The 16556-nt window shown below is 37.8% G+C and overlaps 1 protein-coding gene across 1 annotated transcript in view; it reads left to right on the top strand.

Moving 5' to 3' along the window:
* Positions 1–16556, top strand: part of LEMD3 (LEM domain containing 3) — a gene marked incomplete at its 5' end in the record, with an annotated part of 45281 nt that overhangs the window by 24628 nt on the left and 4097 nt on the right. Inside the window, 7 exons of the mRNA XM_010156218.1 lie at positions 960–1027; positions 2811–2890; positions 2966–3114; positions 4864–4965; positions 5992–6094; positions 6322–6500; positions 14153–14234. Of these exons, the coding sequence (XP_010154520.1) occupies positions 960–1027; positions 2811–2890; positions 2966–3114; positions 4864–4965; positions 5992–6094; positions 6322–6500; positions 14153–14234 (763 nt within the window). The remainder of the gene's footprint in view (positions 1–959; positions 1028–2810; positions 2891–2965; positions 3115–4863; positions 4966–5991; positions 6095–6321; positions 6501–14152; positions 14235–16556) is intronic.

Below are 16556 nucleotides of genomic sequence, written 5' to 3'. Positions count from 1 at the left end.
TTTTGGCTCAGACTATGGAAAGTGGGTTTCCAAGCCAAGTGGTTAATGATTGCACCAAACTTATTCACAGTAAGCCTTCATTTGCAGAACTATTAGCTAAAGCGGTGACTGAAATGGCATATAGGAATATCCTGCTGTTTGCAGTAAAACAGAAGGTTGTCTGACTTGTGAATTGCCTAACTTTCTGCCGTCTTTCAAATTCATGAGTTTCTCAGAAGAAAGCTGTTAAATGGTTCTCAGCAGTAGATTGGAATGAGAAACTGCATCTCCGACAGCTTTTTGCACAGGTCTGAAACTCCCCAACTCTGATTAGCTTACTCCTTTCAAGAGTGGGAGGCAAGATGAAAGTAATTTTACTTTTTTTCCCCCACAGCGTTGCATGAGGGTAATTTGAACTGATGGGTCTTAGACATTGTCAGAGCCAGGCAGCAAAGGCATTTTTAACTGTTAAACTTATTCAGAGGGAATGTAGTCTGAAAAAAAATTTAGAATAAGGACTTGCATGGAAGCTGTCTGCTGGTTTTTGAAGATGAGACCAGAAGCTGTGAAGTCAGTGTGTTGGCTGCATACTGCATAAACGTAATTCCTGGGAGAAGGCAAATAAGATTAGAATTTAAAACTACTACAGCAACCTTTGTTTTATGATAATACTCTTCTGATAGCTCTCCATACTACATTTTGTTCTACTTTCAGTGTAAATACTTACTTTGAGCAGTACATGAATTTGTATTGATGTGATTTGTACATGTTTGTGACAATCTTCACAAGGTTTTTTTAACACTTTTTTGAAGGAGAAAATTTTCTAGAGATTTTTCCCTGTTTTAGTGGAACTTGTGAGAATTATTGAGCTAGTGCTGCTTGAGTAGGTTGTGTTCACTGTAAGCTTGTCTTTAGGTGATTTTATTTTATATAATGCAGTAATAAGTAGATAAAAATAAACAAAAGTTTAATTTTACCAGGGGAACATGAATGTGGCAGCTCTGTTCAAAGAAATCTTACCGTCCAGGAGGCAGCTGCATATTTAAAAGTAAGCAAATGAGGTATTTTTCATTGATTGTATATCAGCATAAGTTACAGTTTGTAAGGCCTGGTTTCACATTCAGTGTGTTGACTAAAATTTTACTTAGTATTAATGTTATATGGAAATGTTTGCATTTGATGTCTTTAACACATGCTACTTACGATTTTTATTTGGGGATGTCGTGAGGTTTTGGGGGACAGGGAAGGTGAAAGAAACTGTCTGAATTGCAATGAAAGTGTAGACAGTAGTGTTTCAATGGCATGCAGTTTTCTTCCCTTTAGTTGAAACACCAGGGTATAATTTGAATTGAGGGAGATAGCTGACCAACACTAAATCATAAATTTATGAAATTTAAATCACTGGAAGCTTCTTCAGAAATCAGTATGCTATCTTTTGAGAATTAGTAGGAAAGGATACTGTCTTGCTTTCTTTGGGAGGAGAGGTGGATCTGTGCAGCAGGCCTGACAGGCAGCAGCTGTATGGAGACACTATTTAAATAGAAATGGTCAAAAAAGGCCTTTTTGTTAATTTGATAGGTGTGAGGTATTATGAAATCCCACTCTGCTGTCATTCCTCTGCCTCACTCCCCAAATAAAAGATGACTCTTGCTTTGTCTTGACAGCTGTAGGGTTTATTTTAGCCCATGTTGGTGTACCCTTCAGTGGAAAACTACTTGAAGCTTTTAAAAGGCTGAGAGTATAAGATTTCTTTGACTGGATGTGGAAGAGTTAAGATGATGTGACTTTTAATATATAGACATACAGAAATTGTACATTTTGGCAAATATTTGTTGCAGACAAAATTAAGTTGGTGCCAGATAACTGATGGTCTTACTTATCAGTTATGCTGCAAGAATGACAGTTACCAAAACTCTTTTAGCTCTGATAAGGAGCTAAAATCTGATATGAAAATTTGTCACTTTGAACAAAGTCTCATTTAAGCCTGCAGTTCCTCATTTTGGGACTATAACTCCTTTGCAGAATTTCAGTGTTCAGTGATAAAACTTTAATATTTTACTCTCAGAGTGAAAATAAAACAGTTACTGTTTTTCTTAAGTGCTTATCCTTTAATTCTAGGCTAGTTACATTATGTGAGTTTCAAAGGAAGGATGGAGATTAATCTTTTTGGAGCACATAATTTAAAATACAGTAGTAACTTCCATTTTTGGTTTTTCAGCAAAAGAACAGACAAGGTGAACTATGAAGGCAGCCTTAGCTCAGACAGCAGTGAATGTTCTCCTATGATAGTTGATACCAACTAATTTAAATTTTAAATGGTCAATCTCTATATAGTGGTATCAGTTCTTAAACTACAGACACTGGACTGTTTGCAAAATAGAAGTTAAAATTGATTTTTCTCAAGTGTTGGTTTTTTTGTTTGTTTGTTGTTTTGTTTTGTTTTTAAATAAAAAGACCTGAACTGCTTTTGTAGGACCCATTTTCAGCTGGGTTTATATCTATTTTGAGTTCTGTTCCTCAGGTAAACTTCCAGTGAGCACCGCCTAGTGGCGGAATAGTTTTTTCCTTGCTGTAGGTTGGAATTGTTAATAAAACTGTGAACGTGGCTTGACTTGCCAAGCGGCCCTTAATTTGAGGAATGCTAGTAAGTCTGATAGTGCATCTATACATGCTATGAACAGCTTTGTATAGTGAACACTTACGCAAAATCTGAAAAATCAAGAACAAAACCATGTAGTTTTGGCTACTGATCTGTGCAGTGTCTGAATTTTATTGTGGCATAACTTTCTGGTTATTTATGACATTATTCATCGATATTTGTATTTTGACAGAATTTAGGTCCAGAATATGAAAGTGTACTTAACCAAGCATTACAATGGATCTTGAATAGTGGGGAAGATGTTGGCATAAAGTAAGTGGTCTTTATTTCTTAACTACTTTTAGCAGAATGTATCCTTTTTCATAAATGCCGTATATTTTTTAATAGGTGTCTCAGCAGTGACCCTAATGAGATTGATGTCACTAATGTGACAGATGTGAAGTATCTGGAATCCACTAGTCCAAAGATGTCTTTCAGGTGTCGTTTTCGGCGTGCGTTTGTTAATGTAACTCACAGATTATCAGTATTGCTTTTGGGTAAGTTTTTAATTATAAAAAAATCTAAACTTTTTCTGTTATAACTTGTGTTTCTGTAAGTGCATGGGGAAAAGTAAACAGCATGTTTATCTACAGTTTTTGTTCCTGTCAGTATCTTGGCACAGTTTGCCTTCCACTTCTGTTGCACCACTGTATTTTCACATTGGTTGCTATCATCTGCTGCTGAAGTCAGCTGAACATATTCCTTCTTAGGAAATTCTGTCTTTTTTCCTGCTAAAGGAATACCTTGTGGCTTTCAAAAATTCCAGGCTCAACTGATCTGATAAAGTGAAACACTCAGTAAAAAGACATGATAGCCTTAACTTTGAGGATATTTTGTTGTTGTTCCAGGACTTTTGGAAACATAACTACAGAAAAGATGGTTTTCCTGGTTTTAAGTAAAGTTGGATACCCAACATGGTTGTCACCAGAAATTCTTACTTCTAAGATTATGTTGTGAATATGTATCTAATCCTTCAGTAAGACGTACTCATTTAGTCTTCTGTAGTTCTTTAGGTTTCAAATAATTTCAATTTTATTTAATTCTTAACCATACTGAAAACTGTACAGCATAAAAATTTGGTGTAGTTGAGTGAAGACACTTCACTCCTTTCCATGTGGCTGGTTAGAAATACTGAAGGTGCAGAGTTCATCTCATACACCTATTGAATATTTAAGTCATTGGGATAAACAATTTATTAACAAGCTCATGCCTATGAACAGCAGTCTTGAGACCTCCTTCTCTAGCCTTTTGATAAACCAAATAATCAAAGGCAAACTGTCCCAGGTTTGTCTTTCTGATAGTAGTGGATATGAGGGTTAAATTGGATACGGAGTTTCATCTCTGGATCCCAGGTTAACCACTGGTCTCATTAGTCCCACTGAGCAAATTGCTCCATGTCTCAACTTTCTCATCTGCAATTAAGGCTAATATATGAAGCACTTCTTTCAAAAATAAAGCATACTATTAATGTTAGATGTATTGTTAACATCCTCAGTCTCTTTGAAGTATCAGTTAACGTTGCCTTGCCAACAATGGAATACGAAACTAACTATATAACTTTAATTTGTGTAATTGTACTTCTTGTGTGGTGTTGTGGGGTTTTTTTATTGTTAAGCTATCATGGGTGCAGTGGTGCTGTAAGCCTGAGGCAGTAGAAGGAATAAGATTTTTGTTTTTACTTTATGCTGCTGGCCTTCATAACTAGTTTGTCTTTTTTGGGAACAGTCTCTAAAGTAACAGAAAAAGAGCATGCAGTACTTTGTTGCAAGCAGTACAAATCAGTAGCTGAACTGAAGCAGTTCAAGTTAATTAGTTTTGACCAGTATATCTAAAGCATGTGACTTGTCCATGAATTAGTGAATATTGTGCAAATCTTAACCTGTTTAGAATTGCCAATTTATGTGACTTTTGATATGAATTTGAATTTTTCCCAATAAAATAGTTTTGCTATTTTTCTTCACAAATGGGTAAAACTTCAAACCACAGTCACAGGATACCAGGCTGTTGTTAAAACAATTAAACTTTTTTTCTAAAGGTAACTGCCCCTCAAAGTTTGAGTTCGTGTTGCTGTGTTAGTAAAATAAAATATTGAGAGAGAGTACGGTGTATTTTTCCCTAGCTTTAAGATTTAAAGTACTTCAAAATGTTAGCAAGTTCAGCAAACTTCTGAAGTGTATGTGCTGTAAGCTTTGTTAAATAACCAATGCTGTAATACTGTTTAAAGAGTGTTATGCATCTTAATGCAGGTATAGCAATGGTTTGGGGAGTCTTACACTACATGAAATACCGTTGGGCAAAGGAGGAAGAAGAAACAAGGCAGATGTATGATATGGTGGTAAAAATCATAGGTATGGCTTCTTGAGTCACATCTGATGTACCTGTATCAGCTCTGCATAAGCTTTCAAAGTAATGGCATTAACTCAGTTGTGTTTTCTGCCGGTTCAGTTATCAGTCATCGTACTGTTAGTTCTTGGTCAAATGTATGATTCATGTGTGTTACTTCTTTTTTTTTTTTTAAAAAAAAACAAACCCAAACCAAACAACCCCATAATACTTTAAAAGTAATCAGAGCTTTTGGTAGAAAGGTTGTAATATGTGAATTACACCAACATAGCTATAATAAATTCCCATTGACTTGGTGGTATTTTATCTTCTGAAAACAAACACAAATGCAGTGCTTGTTGACTGGAAGTATGGTGACATGTTGCTTTCTCTTACCTGGTTTTTTCAGTTATTTTTAGCTAAAATATCTACTTCTAAAATGTGTGAGCTCTCAATTCTATCCTTAATGTCTTTTCATAGAAAAAGCTGCTTTTTCTATATTAGTCACTTTGAGCAGAAATTGTTACTAAAACAGAATGCATAATTGAGTTCTGAAATGCTGCCTTTCTGCTTGAAGCCGCGGTGGTTTTAGTAGTTTGTGTTTGTAGTTTTTAAGCTCTGTTTTGGGCTGCATTTTTACTTAAATTGCCATATTACTTTCACCTATGGCAGTCATAAATACAGAGATGGTAGGCAAATGGGTGCTGTTTTCCTGTTTTTACAATTTCCTACCTTTTTTCTTGCTAAGTTGTGTTATGTGGGGGGAAAGCATTTTATTTTCAAAGGTGGCTGTCTTTGCTGACAGTTAAAAGTACCAATCAAGGGTAAGTGCAGTAACTCTTGTCCTTTAGTTATTTGGGGTATTTGGAGGCACTGTGGCTAGTTTTCTTGATTTGCACGATTAGGGGGAAAAATGCTTAAAAAATGTCAAAACCACCTTACCTACTGAAATCAGGAAGGGTCTTCAGGAGCTTTGCATTGCCAGAATTGTTGTTGTCCTTAATGTTTGCATGAACTACATAGTTACCAGTTTTTTCTTACGGTGTCCTCAGATGTTCTAAGAAGTCACAGTGAAGCATGTTCTGAAAATAAAGACTTGCAGCCTTACATGCCTATTTTACACGTGCGTGATTCGCTAATACCACCTCACGACAGGTATGTTCTCATGGAAGTACTGAATTTCTTTGTGTAAGTAAGGAAAAAGGATAAAACTAAATTAGCCAATTAACTAAGTTCATTTCAGTAGGTTGCATAGAGTAATATATTGGAGATTCCTATTGACACAGGTGGGTGGGGGGGAAACACTGGATTTCTCCTGCATGCTGGATGTCAGCTTTGCAGGTTATAATACTAACTCTGTAATTCTCTTTTTAATTTTTAAGGAGGAAAATGAGGAAAGTTTGGAATAGAGCAGTTGACTTTCTTGCAGCAAACGAATCTAGAGTTCGCACAGAGACGCGAAGAATAGGTGGTGCCGAGTTCTTGGTTTGGAAATGGATGCAACCTTCTGCAGCATGTGACAAAATTTTAGTAATACCATCGAAAGTGTGGCAAGGCCAAGGTATTGAAGTTTGTTTAATTTTGCAAAGATAATTCGTTTCTGCATCTAACTTCAGGATTGTAATTTGGTGCTTGAACACAAAGACTTGTTTTGTCTCACACCTTTAAGTATTGTTAGCAACTGTCAGGGCTGTTTCTCTATTATCTTGTTCAGTAGACTTCCTTTTTCTGTGCATTCAGTGTCTGCTTGTTTTCAAGCAAAATGAACTTTTCTGTTAGAGCTACTGGAGAAATATAGCAGAGGGCATGTAGCCAAAATGAGATACATCTTCCTTTTCTTGAACTGAAAAAAAAATACTGTTCAGTTGGTCAAATTCTGACATGCCTAATACTTATTGGAAATAATGCAGTTGGTTGTATCTGACAGAGGGTAAATCAGAGCTTGTAGACTTGAGTTTCCTACTGTTATCAGTTGGTACGTAAAGACAGAGTTCGGGGGAAAAGCTGCTTGTCTGTTTTGAAAGGGAAACTGATGGAACAAAAGACTCCTCAGTCAGCAGAACATGGATTTTGAGCATCTCTCAGTAGTGCTTCCTTTCTGTCAAATTTTATTTTTCTATACTCTGCATTTGTATTTCAAGCTCTGTGGTACAGCAAAGCATTTGCTTTAATAGAGGAGATGGTTGTCACACATGGGTTTTGCAGTGGTCTGTCACTTTTCAATCTGATCGTGGTGCCATGTGCCAAGAATCCAGTGAATTTGCAGTGGTCATTTTTTCCTAGTTCCTCATCTTTGTCTGTCTTCATGTTAAGCTTCAGGTTTTGGGGTTGGGTTTTTCTTCGGTGAAAAATTAAAGCTATACGACTTAAATTCTGGGTTGCAATGAAAAAGAATGGTCATTTCTATCAATGTCTGAGTGTGGTAAATGTTTAAACTGAAATCTTAATCGCCAATTGTTAAAATGTTGTGTCCCTTTAAAAGAGCCTGTCTTGCCTTACGTTCTTCTGTAATGCTCTGCTATCTCTCCAGTGGGACTGAAATTAGTGCTGTGCAGTATCCAAGTTTATAAACTTAGCTAATTTTGATGGTGAGAGAGGAGGGAGTGGTTGCTTCTCCAGTTTTTAGTTCAGGTTTTAAAATCTAATGTTATTAAGGTTGTACTTTACTTCTATGGCAATGACTAGATGCTGAAAAAAGCCTAGTTAAAAAACAGACTTTCTGCCCATCCTACTCCCACTTTAAACAAAACAAAAATTCCCACTGGCAAGCAACTGCACTCTCATCTGTGTTCTTCTGGAGTATACTAATTTGGGTCTTAGTTTAACTAATCCAAGTAGTAATAGGCTTCCTTCTACAGGCTTATCCAAGTAGTAATAGGCTTCTTCCTATACAAATAAAAATGTAAGAAACAATGTTTTTATTGTTTTCTGTAAAAGAAGGTACGGTCTAAAGTAGCTCCTTCCAATGTGATTATTTCCTTTCCAAAGACAGGCAGAAAGAGCTTCTTTGTGGCCTGGAACATTTATACTGTAGCAGGCTTGCTTGCCCGAATAGAAGTACTGCTGACATTTGGATTTTGTCCCAGGCCACTTGCATTTACTCATAAATTCTATGTATGCTTTCAGCCCTTGGGTCTTAAATTTTGCTTTTCTCTAAGTTCAAAGCAAAAATGAGCAATTCTCTCTGTCAACTTGAAAAGCCAAATATTTTGAGACCTTTGCAGATACTTGGCATGTTATCTGATGAGGACCTTGGTAGTCTTGGGACTCATTTCTTGTTTGTCTATGCTAAATGGTATGTTGGGAGATCATTATGTACTTCTCAAAGTCATGCTACTGGTTTTAGCATTACATTTCTCATTTTCAATCATTCGCTGGAAACAAGGGCTGCTTTTTTCTAAATGCCTTGTAAATACCACTGCGGGCCTGAGGTTCTGCAGTTATTGCCTTGCAGTAGTTTTAACGTGGCATTCTGTTGTGACAACTGTATGACTAAAATTTTGAGAAATTGAAATCATGTAAGATGTGAATAGTAATTTCATTACGAGACTTGCAGAGCTCTTTCCTTCTAGGACATTGTCCGTTTGAGATGTGCAAGTGCTTTAGGTGCAGTGCAGAAATGGTGGGTTTTGTCAGCAGCTGTCTCTGTTCCATCTCTGTCATAGTGTCATGATTTCACTGGAACAGGTTGCCCAGAGATGTTGTGGATGCCCCATCCCTGGATGTGTTCAAGGCCAGGCTGGATGAGGCTTTGAGCAACCTGGTCTAGTGGAAGGTGTCCCTGCCCGTGGCAGGGGGGTTGGAACTAGATGGTCTTTATGGTCCCTTCCCACCCAAACCATTCTGTGATTATAGAATTCTAGATTCTATGATTGTTTTTCAGACACTTAAGAATAGCTTCTGCAAGCTATGTATATTATAAAGCTGAATCTTCTTTGTAGCTTATTGTTCAATACAGGCATGGCACTGCAGTTCTAGAATTTCTCATTTACTGCTTATTTGCTCTATTTTCTTGTCCTGTTGGATTGCAGTATAAATCACTTTATAACATTCTGTCCTGTACTAGAAATCGGACTGGACTTTCCTTTCACCTGGAAGACTTGTCAGTGTGTGATAGCTCAGGTGCAGCTTTGCTACATGGAATATACATTCTAAACTCTCAACAGAATAGTAGTTTCCAAAACTTCTTAGAAAGACAGCTAATGTAGTAGCTACTGTGAGGTATACTGTGTAGTGGTACTGTGAGCTACAGAATAACTTCCTCAGCTGTGGCTTTTAGCTGTATGTTGCCTAGAGTATGTACTTAAGACCATATTTTCTATTGACTAGGATATATTAAGGTCTATCGTGTTTCAATTCTTTTAATAGCAGTTTTCCTGGTTTTCTTGTTACGTTTGTAGTTCAGCAAAGGTCTTTGAAGAATTGAAATTGCATACGTTGGCTCTAATAGAAGGGCATGGAAATAGAAGTGGCTGAAATGACACAGGTCATTTGCACTCTGATATCTTTGGTAGTCACCAGGCAAAGACAACTTTCACATGCAAAGGCTCTTTGTGTTTTGTGTACCTTGTTGTCATATGACTGTTGGAAATAGTTCCATTACATAAATTTCATACTTCTTACACAGCTGTTGCTTTCCTGATATTAGGAATTCTATATGTGTGGGCTGCTTTCTTCATTTTTGGGAGTATAAATCAACTGGAATTAAGTTCATCCGACAGTTTTGACGTTTGAATCTAGAAGTTTATAAATCTCAGTACACACTACAAGACTACTGGGTCATGAAAATACTCAGTATGTATAAAATCAGAATGAATCCTTGGTTTTAAATCTTGTGAATAACTTTCAAAGTCACAATTTTTTAACCTTACGAAATCTGGTAGAGTTCTGTAGCAGAGCACAATACCTAGAGTATGTGCAATTGAAGAAGAAAGCCTATTGACCTGTCAGTGTACACTAGCTTATTGGTAGGTGATAGCACGCACTTTAAATGTGGGAGCTGTAGCATGCAAGAAGATACAGGCTCTACTGCCTGTTAGCGTCCAGAGTTCAAGCATTGCAATGGCATCTTCTCCAGTCCCTCAGGATGCAGCCTGTGTTTTGACAGGCAGTTTGGGAGGGTTTTTTTTTTAACTGGGTCAGAATAAAGTCTGCTGTACTCCCTTTGAAATTTTACCTACTGGATCTGGTAGGTATCTGTCAAAAAAAAAAAGGAAGGGGGAGTAGGTAAGCTCACTGAAGGATCATGGACAAATGAGCGATGTTTTGAAAACAGTTGACAAGAGAGTTCTTTTTCAATAGACAATAATCTAACTAAATCAATGAAAATGAAAGAAAAAATATTTCTAGTGTGTTCAGTTTGGATTTGAAGGAGCAAACACTGTTGCCGCATCATAACTTTGATAACTGGAGCTCCAAAGAAAAATAGGTAGGCAGAGCTCCAGTGGAGCTAAGCCAGCAGCAATAGCTGAAGCTCCTTGACAGCTCTGGAGATGAGATAAAGAGGTTCTCTGAAGTACCACATCTGGGGTGATATTTCATCCTGCAGCATGGAAGGTAACTTGTTACCTTGTGTGAATGATACCCCTCCTCCCCAGCCTGTGAGAACAGAATCCTATCTACATGTGTGGTGTGTGTTTGGTGGCTTTTTTTTTTAAGACACTATTCTTAACTGTTGCAAGAAAACTCTGGATTTTTGCTTGTCGTAAAATACTGTATCCATCCCAGGCTGGTCGTTTATAGCTGAAATTAACTGTATTAAATGCTAAGTCAACCACATTCTCCTCTCAATAACACAGCAGTATTTTGATTTCAAAATAGTAGCAGTAGTCTTAACATTTAGTACTATTTTGATTTCAGTATCTTTCCTGTTTACTGAAGAACCTCATGTTTTGTGAAAGTGCATAACTTCAACATTTTCAACTAAGTGTTTTCTTTCCTTTGATAAGAAGTTAGTACTTAATAAATTAGTGATCTGTGGCTTAACATGAATAAATCTGTTCCTCAAACTTGGTTACCTATATTTGATGCAAATCTTCAAACTTATCACATGTATCAAATCCACATCTAAACATTTGTTGGGCTGTCTTCTAACCTGCGGTGGTGATACTGGGGAATCCCTTTATCACTAATACTGTAGTAATTCAAGAGGCATAGAAAGATGTACTACGATTTCTCAGATGTTCATTTGGAAGTCTGTGCAAGAGCCACTTCTTCTATCATAGACATATTCCAGTCACAGTGACAAAGAGGTGATTGAAAACTCAGGCTACTGTTCTTTGGATCTAGAATGATAGTCATATTCAGTTTAAGGTAATAAAACAAAGTACGTTATGACTGAAATACAAAGTGGCTTCCTTTTCTTGAAGGTGCTCACTAGTCCCCAAGGGATATTTATGAAGGTCCTAAGTTCTCTTGTCAGTGACTTGAAGCACAACTTTGTGCAATTGCTTTTGTATTTAATCTCTGCCTTTCTACCCTCCATCTTCTAAGTTTTACTGTTGAGACCTGTTTAGGAAAGAAATGGCAGGTGAGGTGCTTGGTTAATTACGGTGTAGCTTAGGTGTCCTGCCAGAATGTCTGCATATGCCCTTATTGTGAGGAGAATATTTTGTATGCTTCACACCAGTGTAAATACTCAATCAGTACTGTAATCTGAATAGGTTTGTTGTTAAACTTCATCTTCTGGGGTGAGGAAGATGATGATTAATTTATAGGTATGTAATGACGTTTGAGACATCTGTTAACTACATCATTTAGAATTTTACTGTGTAGGTAGAGCATTAATTTTTAACTTCCCTGTGGTCTTTCCTCGCCTCCCCTTTTGGTCCAGCTTCTGGTATACATTTTAATGCTAGCACAGTAGTAAGCATTAATTTTGTAGCTCTCTGATTTCTGTGGCCATTCTTTTCCTTATACATTAAAAAAAAAACTCCATTTAAGTTGCAAAACTTAAATTTATGATGACTTTGAAATATTTTTGAGAAAAGGCAGAATTCATCTTTTATTTTCATATGCTATGCTGCTTTGGGCACACTTGCTCTACTGACATGATGTTAGATTAAGTTGGTAGCAGATCAGTTTTGTAGTGATGGTGAAGGAACCTCTGAAGCACCTGAGATCTTCCAATCAAGAGGACATCAATATTAGGAATTGGAGCAGGCAAAGCTGAGTTTTTGTAGGCATCCATGCTAAAGCCTAAATTCTCCATTCGTTACTTACACATCACTCAGTCGTGTAGCTGCTGCCTTGAACAACAGTATGGGGGTTTTTGGAGTTCATAAACAGCTTGCAGAAATGTTGATCCTCTGGGCCTAGGGTCTCTGCAAATAACCTCCCCATTCTTTAGCCTTGGATTAAAACTATGTGCTGAATAAACCTAGCTATTAACAATCGGCACATAATTTCCTCAACCCCACGCCTTTTCAGGTCCAGGTCCATGACTGGGCCACCCCCGATCACCTTCTCCAGTATGGTGTGGTGCCCCAGCGTACAATATGCTGGTGACATTTCACGCCCCTTGATCTGCTGGAGCCAACCTACATGCATAAGGTAAGTCCACTTACTTTTCAATGTTGCTTAGTTCTGTAAAGTTTTTATTGTGTACCCTATGTATAACTTTTAATCAAGGGCAAAAAACTTTACAAAACCATGTGCTATTGAAAAAGGACTTGTCCTTAAACGATGGGCAGCTCAGAGATAGATGCAGTGTCACCAGCATATTTAGAAATCTATTCCCAAGGGAAAAAAAACCCATAAAACAACAAACACACAAACCCAGACAATTGTTACAGGTGTTGGTGACTTGGACTTTGTGTGTTAGGTTCCATATGCGATTTGGAGTTGACCTTTTCTAATTTCTAGTTGCCAACTATGGGGTGATGTTGCCTCAAATTTATGTAAGGTGTGAGTTTGTGCCATATCTGCAGGCAGTGTGTTTTCTCTTGGGCAGTGCTTGTCTTTCACGTGAGTGTCTTTCACAAGACTGAATTTCTTCTGTGATGGGGTTTTTATTTTGGTGGCATACAGAAGAGCAGCAGTGTTCATGTCTTTTGCCTATACTTCCAGTACTTTATTGTTAAAGGTCAGCAGTAAGAAGCACAGACCTGTAGTGTCATCTGCCCAAAACTGAGACTTCTAACATTTGGAACATAACCTCTTGAATCTGTCATGCTTTTCCAAAGCAAGGATTGCAAAGAGGAAGCGTTAACATCAGTTTGGAGTGTCATTTTGTCTTCTTGAGATTTTTATTCTTATGTTTAAACTCTTGAATCTGCTCATCTAGAGTCTACAAAGTAAAACTTCCTTCAAGCCTTGGGAATTTATTTTACCAGGTTATCCCTTTCCATTTCTGTTGCTGCTTTGTTGGCCCTTCTGAAGTCATGGAACTACTTCACCTGAATCTGAAGGGCTCCTTTATTCCTTTTCTCATGGTGCAGCCTTCTGTTGAGACTCCCACAAGTAGAACTTGTGATCTTTAGAGAAGTTAATATTTATTTTTTAACTTCATAATGTATTTCTTGGGATTGTTCAGCTTGGGAAGCGTTACTCTGTTATTGTTAACTTCCATTTTTCTTCTTAACATATGTTTTATCCTCTGGGGTGTTTCACTTCAAATTTTTGCAAGCTTCTGATCATGTGTGTAGAGTGCCTAGGGTCGTAAAAGCTCTGTCCTTGTAGAGTGTTCCTTGACAGTTGTTGCTGCAATATGGATGCAATACAACCTCTATCTAGGTGTGCCTCTATTTCTTAGTCACATGGGTAGTAAATTGCCCCAAAAGTGAAAGAAATGAAAATTCATCAGGCAGTTAAAACTGCCCAGTTAACCTACAGCTCCGGAAATTCCCCTCAGATGTTAACAATATCCTTCTTTTCAGGGAGATGTAATGCATATTACATACTTTCTCTTCAACTATATGGTATTAGTTTTAAATATCTGGAATTCTTTCTGTGTACTGTGGCCTGGATGTAAGAGAGTGCATTATCTTTTAAAATGTAGATGTTGTAAATCTAAAAAAATCAGTTAAATATGGTACATTTTCTTCAGTGCAGTAGAAGACTGTAGGGAACTTTAATTTGCTTGAAGCTTTTTCATGTTTGGAGGAAAGTAGTCTTTTGAGTAAACCCAGAAAAGTATCAATGTATAAAGTTGACACTTAACTAAATGGTATTATGCCTGTCAATAAATACTATTAAATTTATTTTTCTTTGTAGCTTTTCATCTAGATAGAAGAAATTCACCACCAAACAGCTTGACACCATGTCTAAAGATTCGCAATATGTTTGATCCAGTTATGTAAGTAAAACCAGTTATCTATCTGTATTTCTGTGTTCTTTTGGAAGGGTCCATTCCTTTCCTCTGAGAGGAGTTTGTAAGAAGTGAGTATATATGAGTACCTTAAAAGAAACAAATGGGTTGTCCTAGAAAGATCTTCCTATTGACATCTATGAGAAGATATAAATAATGTTTCTGTCTGTCTTCTGACCTGCACTGTCTTCCTTTGTGTCTTTGGGTCACCACTTGAGGAGCGTGGCTTTTAGTCAAACTACGTGAAGCAATGACTGATCTTTCTCCATTAATTAATTCTGTAAAAGTTCAGTTATATCAGCTGACAGGCAACACTCCTGTGGCCTAACAACAGACTAAGTATCTAACGTACTCTGAGATATTTAGATTGCTATAGAGCTTGCACAATTTGCAATTAAAGGCTGAAATGAAATAATTTATTTCTTTATGGCAGTATGGCTGCCCAGTTTTGAAGCAAGTGGGAAGGTTTTAAACAAATTAGTGCAGAGTCTTCTGATGCTCAGATACAGTTCCCAAGTATGTACCATGTTTGAATAAGTAACAAACCTTGTTGCACATGCCAAGAGTTAAGGAAGAAAAGTTCATTTTTTTGTAGTCTTTTAAAGCATAATTGACTATCCTGTTATTATATCCCTGGGTGTGGAGTAGATAATGTTAGATGTTGAGGACAGACACAGGTTATGTCAGCTAATCCCTTCTAATCTTTGAAACCTGGTATGTCCAGTGCAGACATACAGGGACCCCAGTAACACCTCTGAAGTAATTTATTCCGTGATGCCATTATGTAAGGGAAGAATGGAGATGCTATGCTGTCTTACGGAATGAAAATGAGATGCTAACTGGGACTGAGGAATATGAGAAGTTGAGTGGGAAATAAAAGCTATTGATTAGAATAGGGAATAACAGGAAGTAGGAAGGGGACACCTGAGTATGGACATATGTGACTGCGAAGTGTGGATATTTTTCTTTAGCTCTGTTTCGCTTCTGTTTCTAGCCGCACTTAATTGCTTTAGTTCCTTGCCTTATTAATTGGAAAGCTGTTGGCTCATTTAGCGGAGGTCAGTGTTATCCCTAACATAGATATGTACTCTAAAAACTGTTTTTCTCAATGCCTTTAAGACTTAGTGACTGCTGTGGGCAGAGACCCCAGCGGTGGCTTCTTAACTTTCACGCTGCAGTAGGGTGAGCAAGATTGAAATGTTAGGCACTGTTCTCGAGGCAAACTGATCTTCCAGAAGGAGGTTGAAATAAATTATGAGATTTGCAGAGAGTTTTGGGTGAGATAAATGTCTTTACTGTCCTTGCTACCAAGGAGACTTCATGAGCTGTATTGGTTAGTCTGAAGAATACTGAAATAAATCCATTCCTGAAGCTTCACTGTAATGTTTATTGGTATGCTTTCTTGTTTCAGAGTGTTAGCTGTTCAGAATGTCTGCTGTTAATGGCACTAGTGAGATGTTGTTTTTGTCAGAACAATCTCCCTTTAATAAGCTGTATCTTTGCTGTAAACTTTAGTGTTTTTCAGTGCTGACCCAGTCTGTGCCCAGCAAGTGCATTAAAAACCCCAAACATTTATAGACTAGTTGTTCTCTTTTGACACTTCTCTTTAGTACCTATGTCCAATCAGCTATTTGAACAGTGCAACTTCTAATACATTCACTTTTTTATACCTTTCTTTTGGAAGTTGACTTATCTTTGTTACTGGCCTGATGGATTATAGTCCTAGTGGGATATTCATCCTATTCCATGTTGCATGTCTATGGTGGGTTGACCCTGGCTGTATGCTATATGTCCACCAAGCTGCTCTCACTCCCCTGCTCAGCTGGGCAGGGGAGAGAAAATAAGATAAAAGATAAAGACAGGGAGAGATCATTCAGCAATTATTGTCATGGGCAAAACAGACTTCGCTTGGGGAAAAAAAATTAGTTTATCATCAATCAAAATTAGAGTAAAAAGAAATAAAACCAAATCTTAAAACACCTTCCTCCTCACCTCTCCTTTCTTCCTGGGCTCAACTTCACTCCCATTTACTTCCTCCCCCCAAGCAGCACAGGGGGATGGCAATGTGGGTTGTGGTCAGTTCATCACGTCGTTGCTGCTGCTGCTCCCTTCTCATGGGGGAGGGATCCTCACACTCTGCCCCTACTCCAGCATGGGGTCCCTCCCACGGGAGAGAGTCCTCCATGGACTTCTCCAGTGTGCGTCCTTCCCACAGGCTGCAGTTTTCTTCATGAGCTGCTGCAATGTGGGCCCTTCCCACGGGGTGCAGTCCTCCAGGAGCAGCCTGTCCCAGCCTGAGTACCCCCCAGG

This window comes from Eurypyga helias, unplaced genomic scaffold (genome assembly GCF_000690775.1).
Source record: "Eurypyga helias isolate BGI_N326 unplaced genomic scaffold, ASM69077v1 scaffold18257, whole genome shotgun sequence".
Classification (NCBI taxonomy): Eukaryota; Metazoa; Chordata; class Aves; order Eurypygiformes; family Eurypygidae; genus Eurypyga; species Eurypyga helias.
Note: the sequence above shows the minus strand (reverse complement) of the source record. Positions and strands in the feature narration are given on the sequence as shown.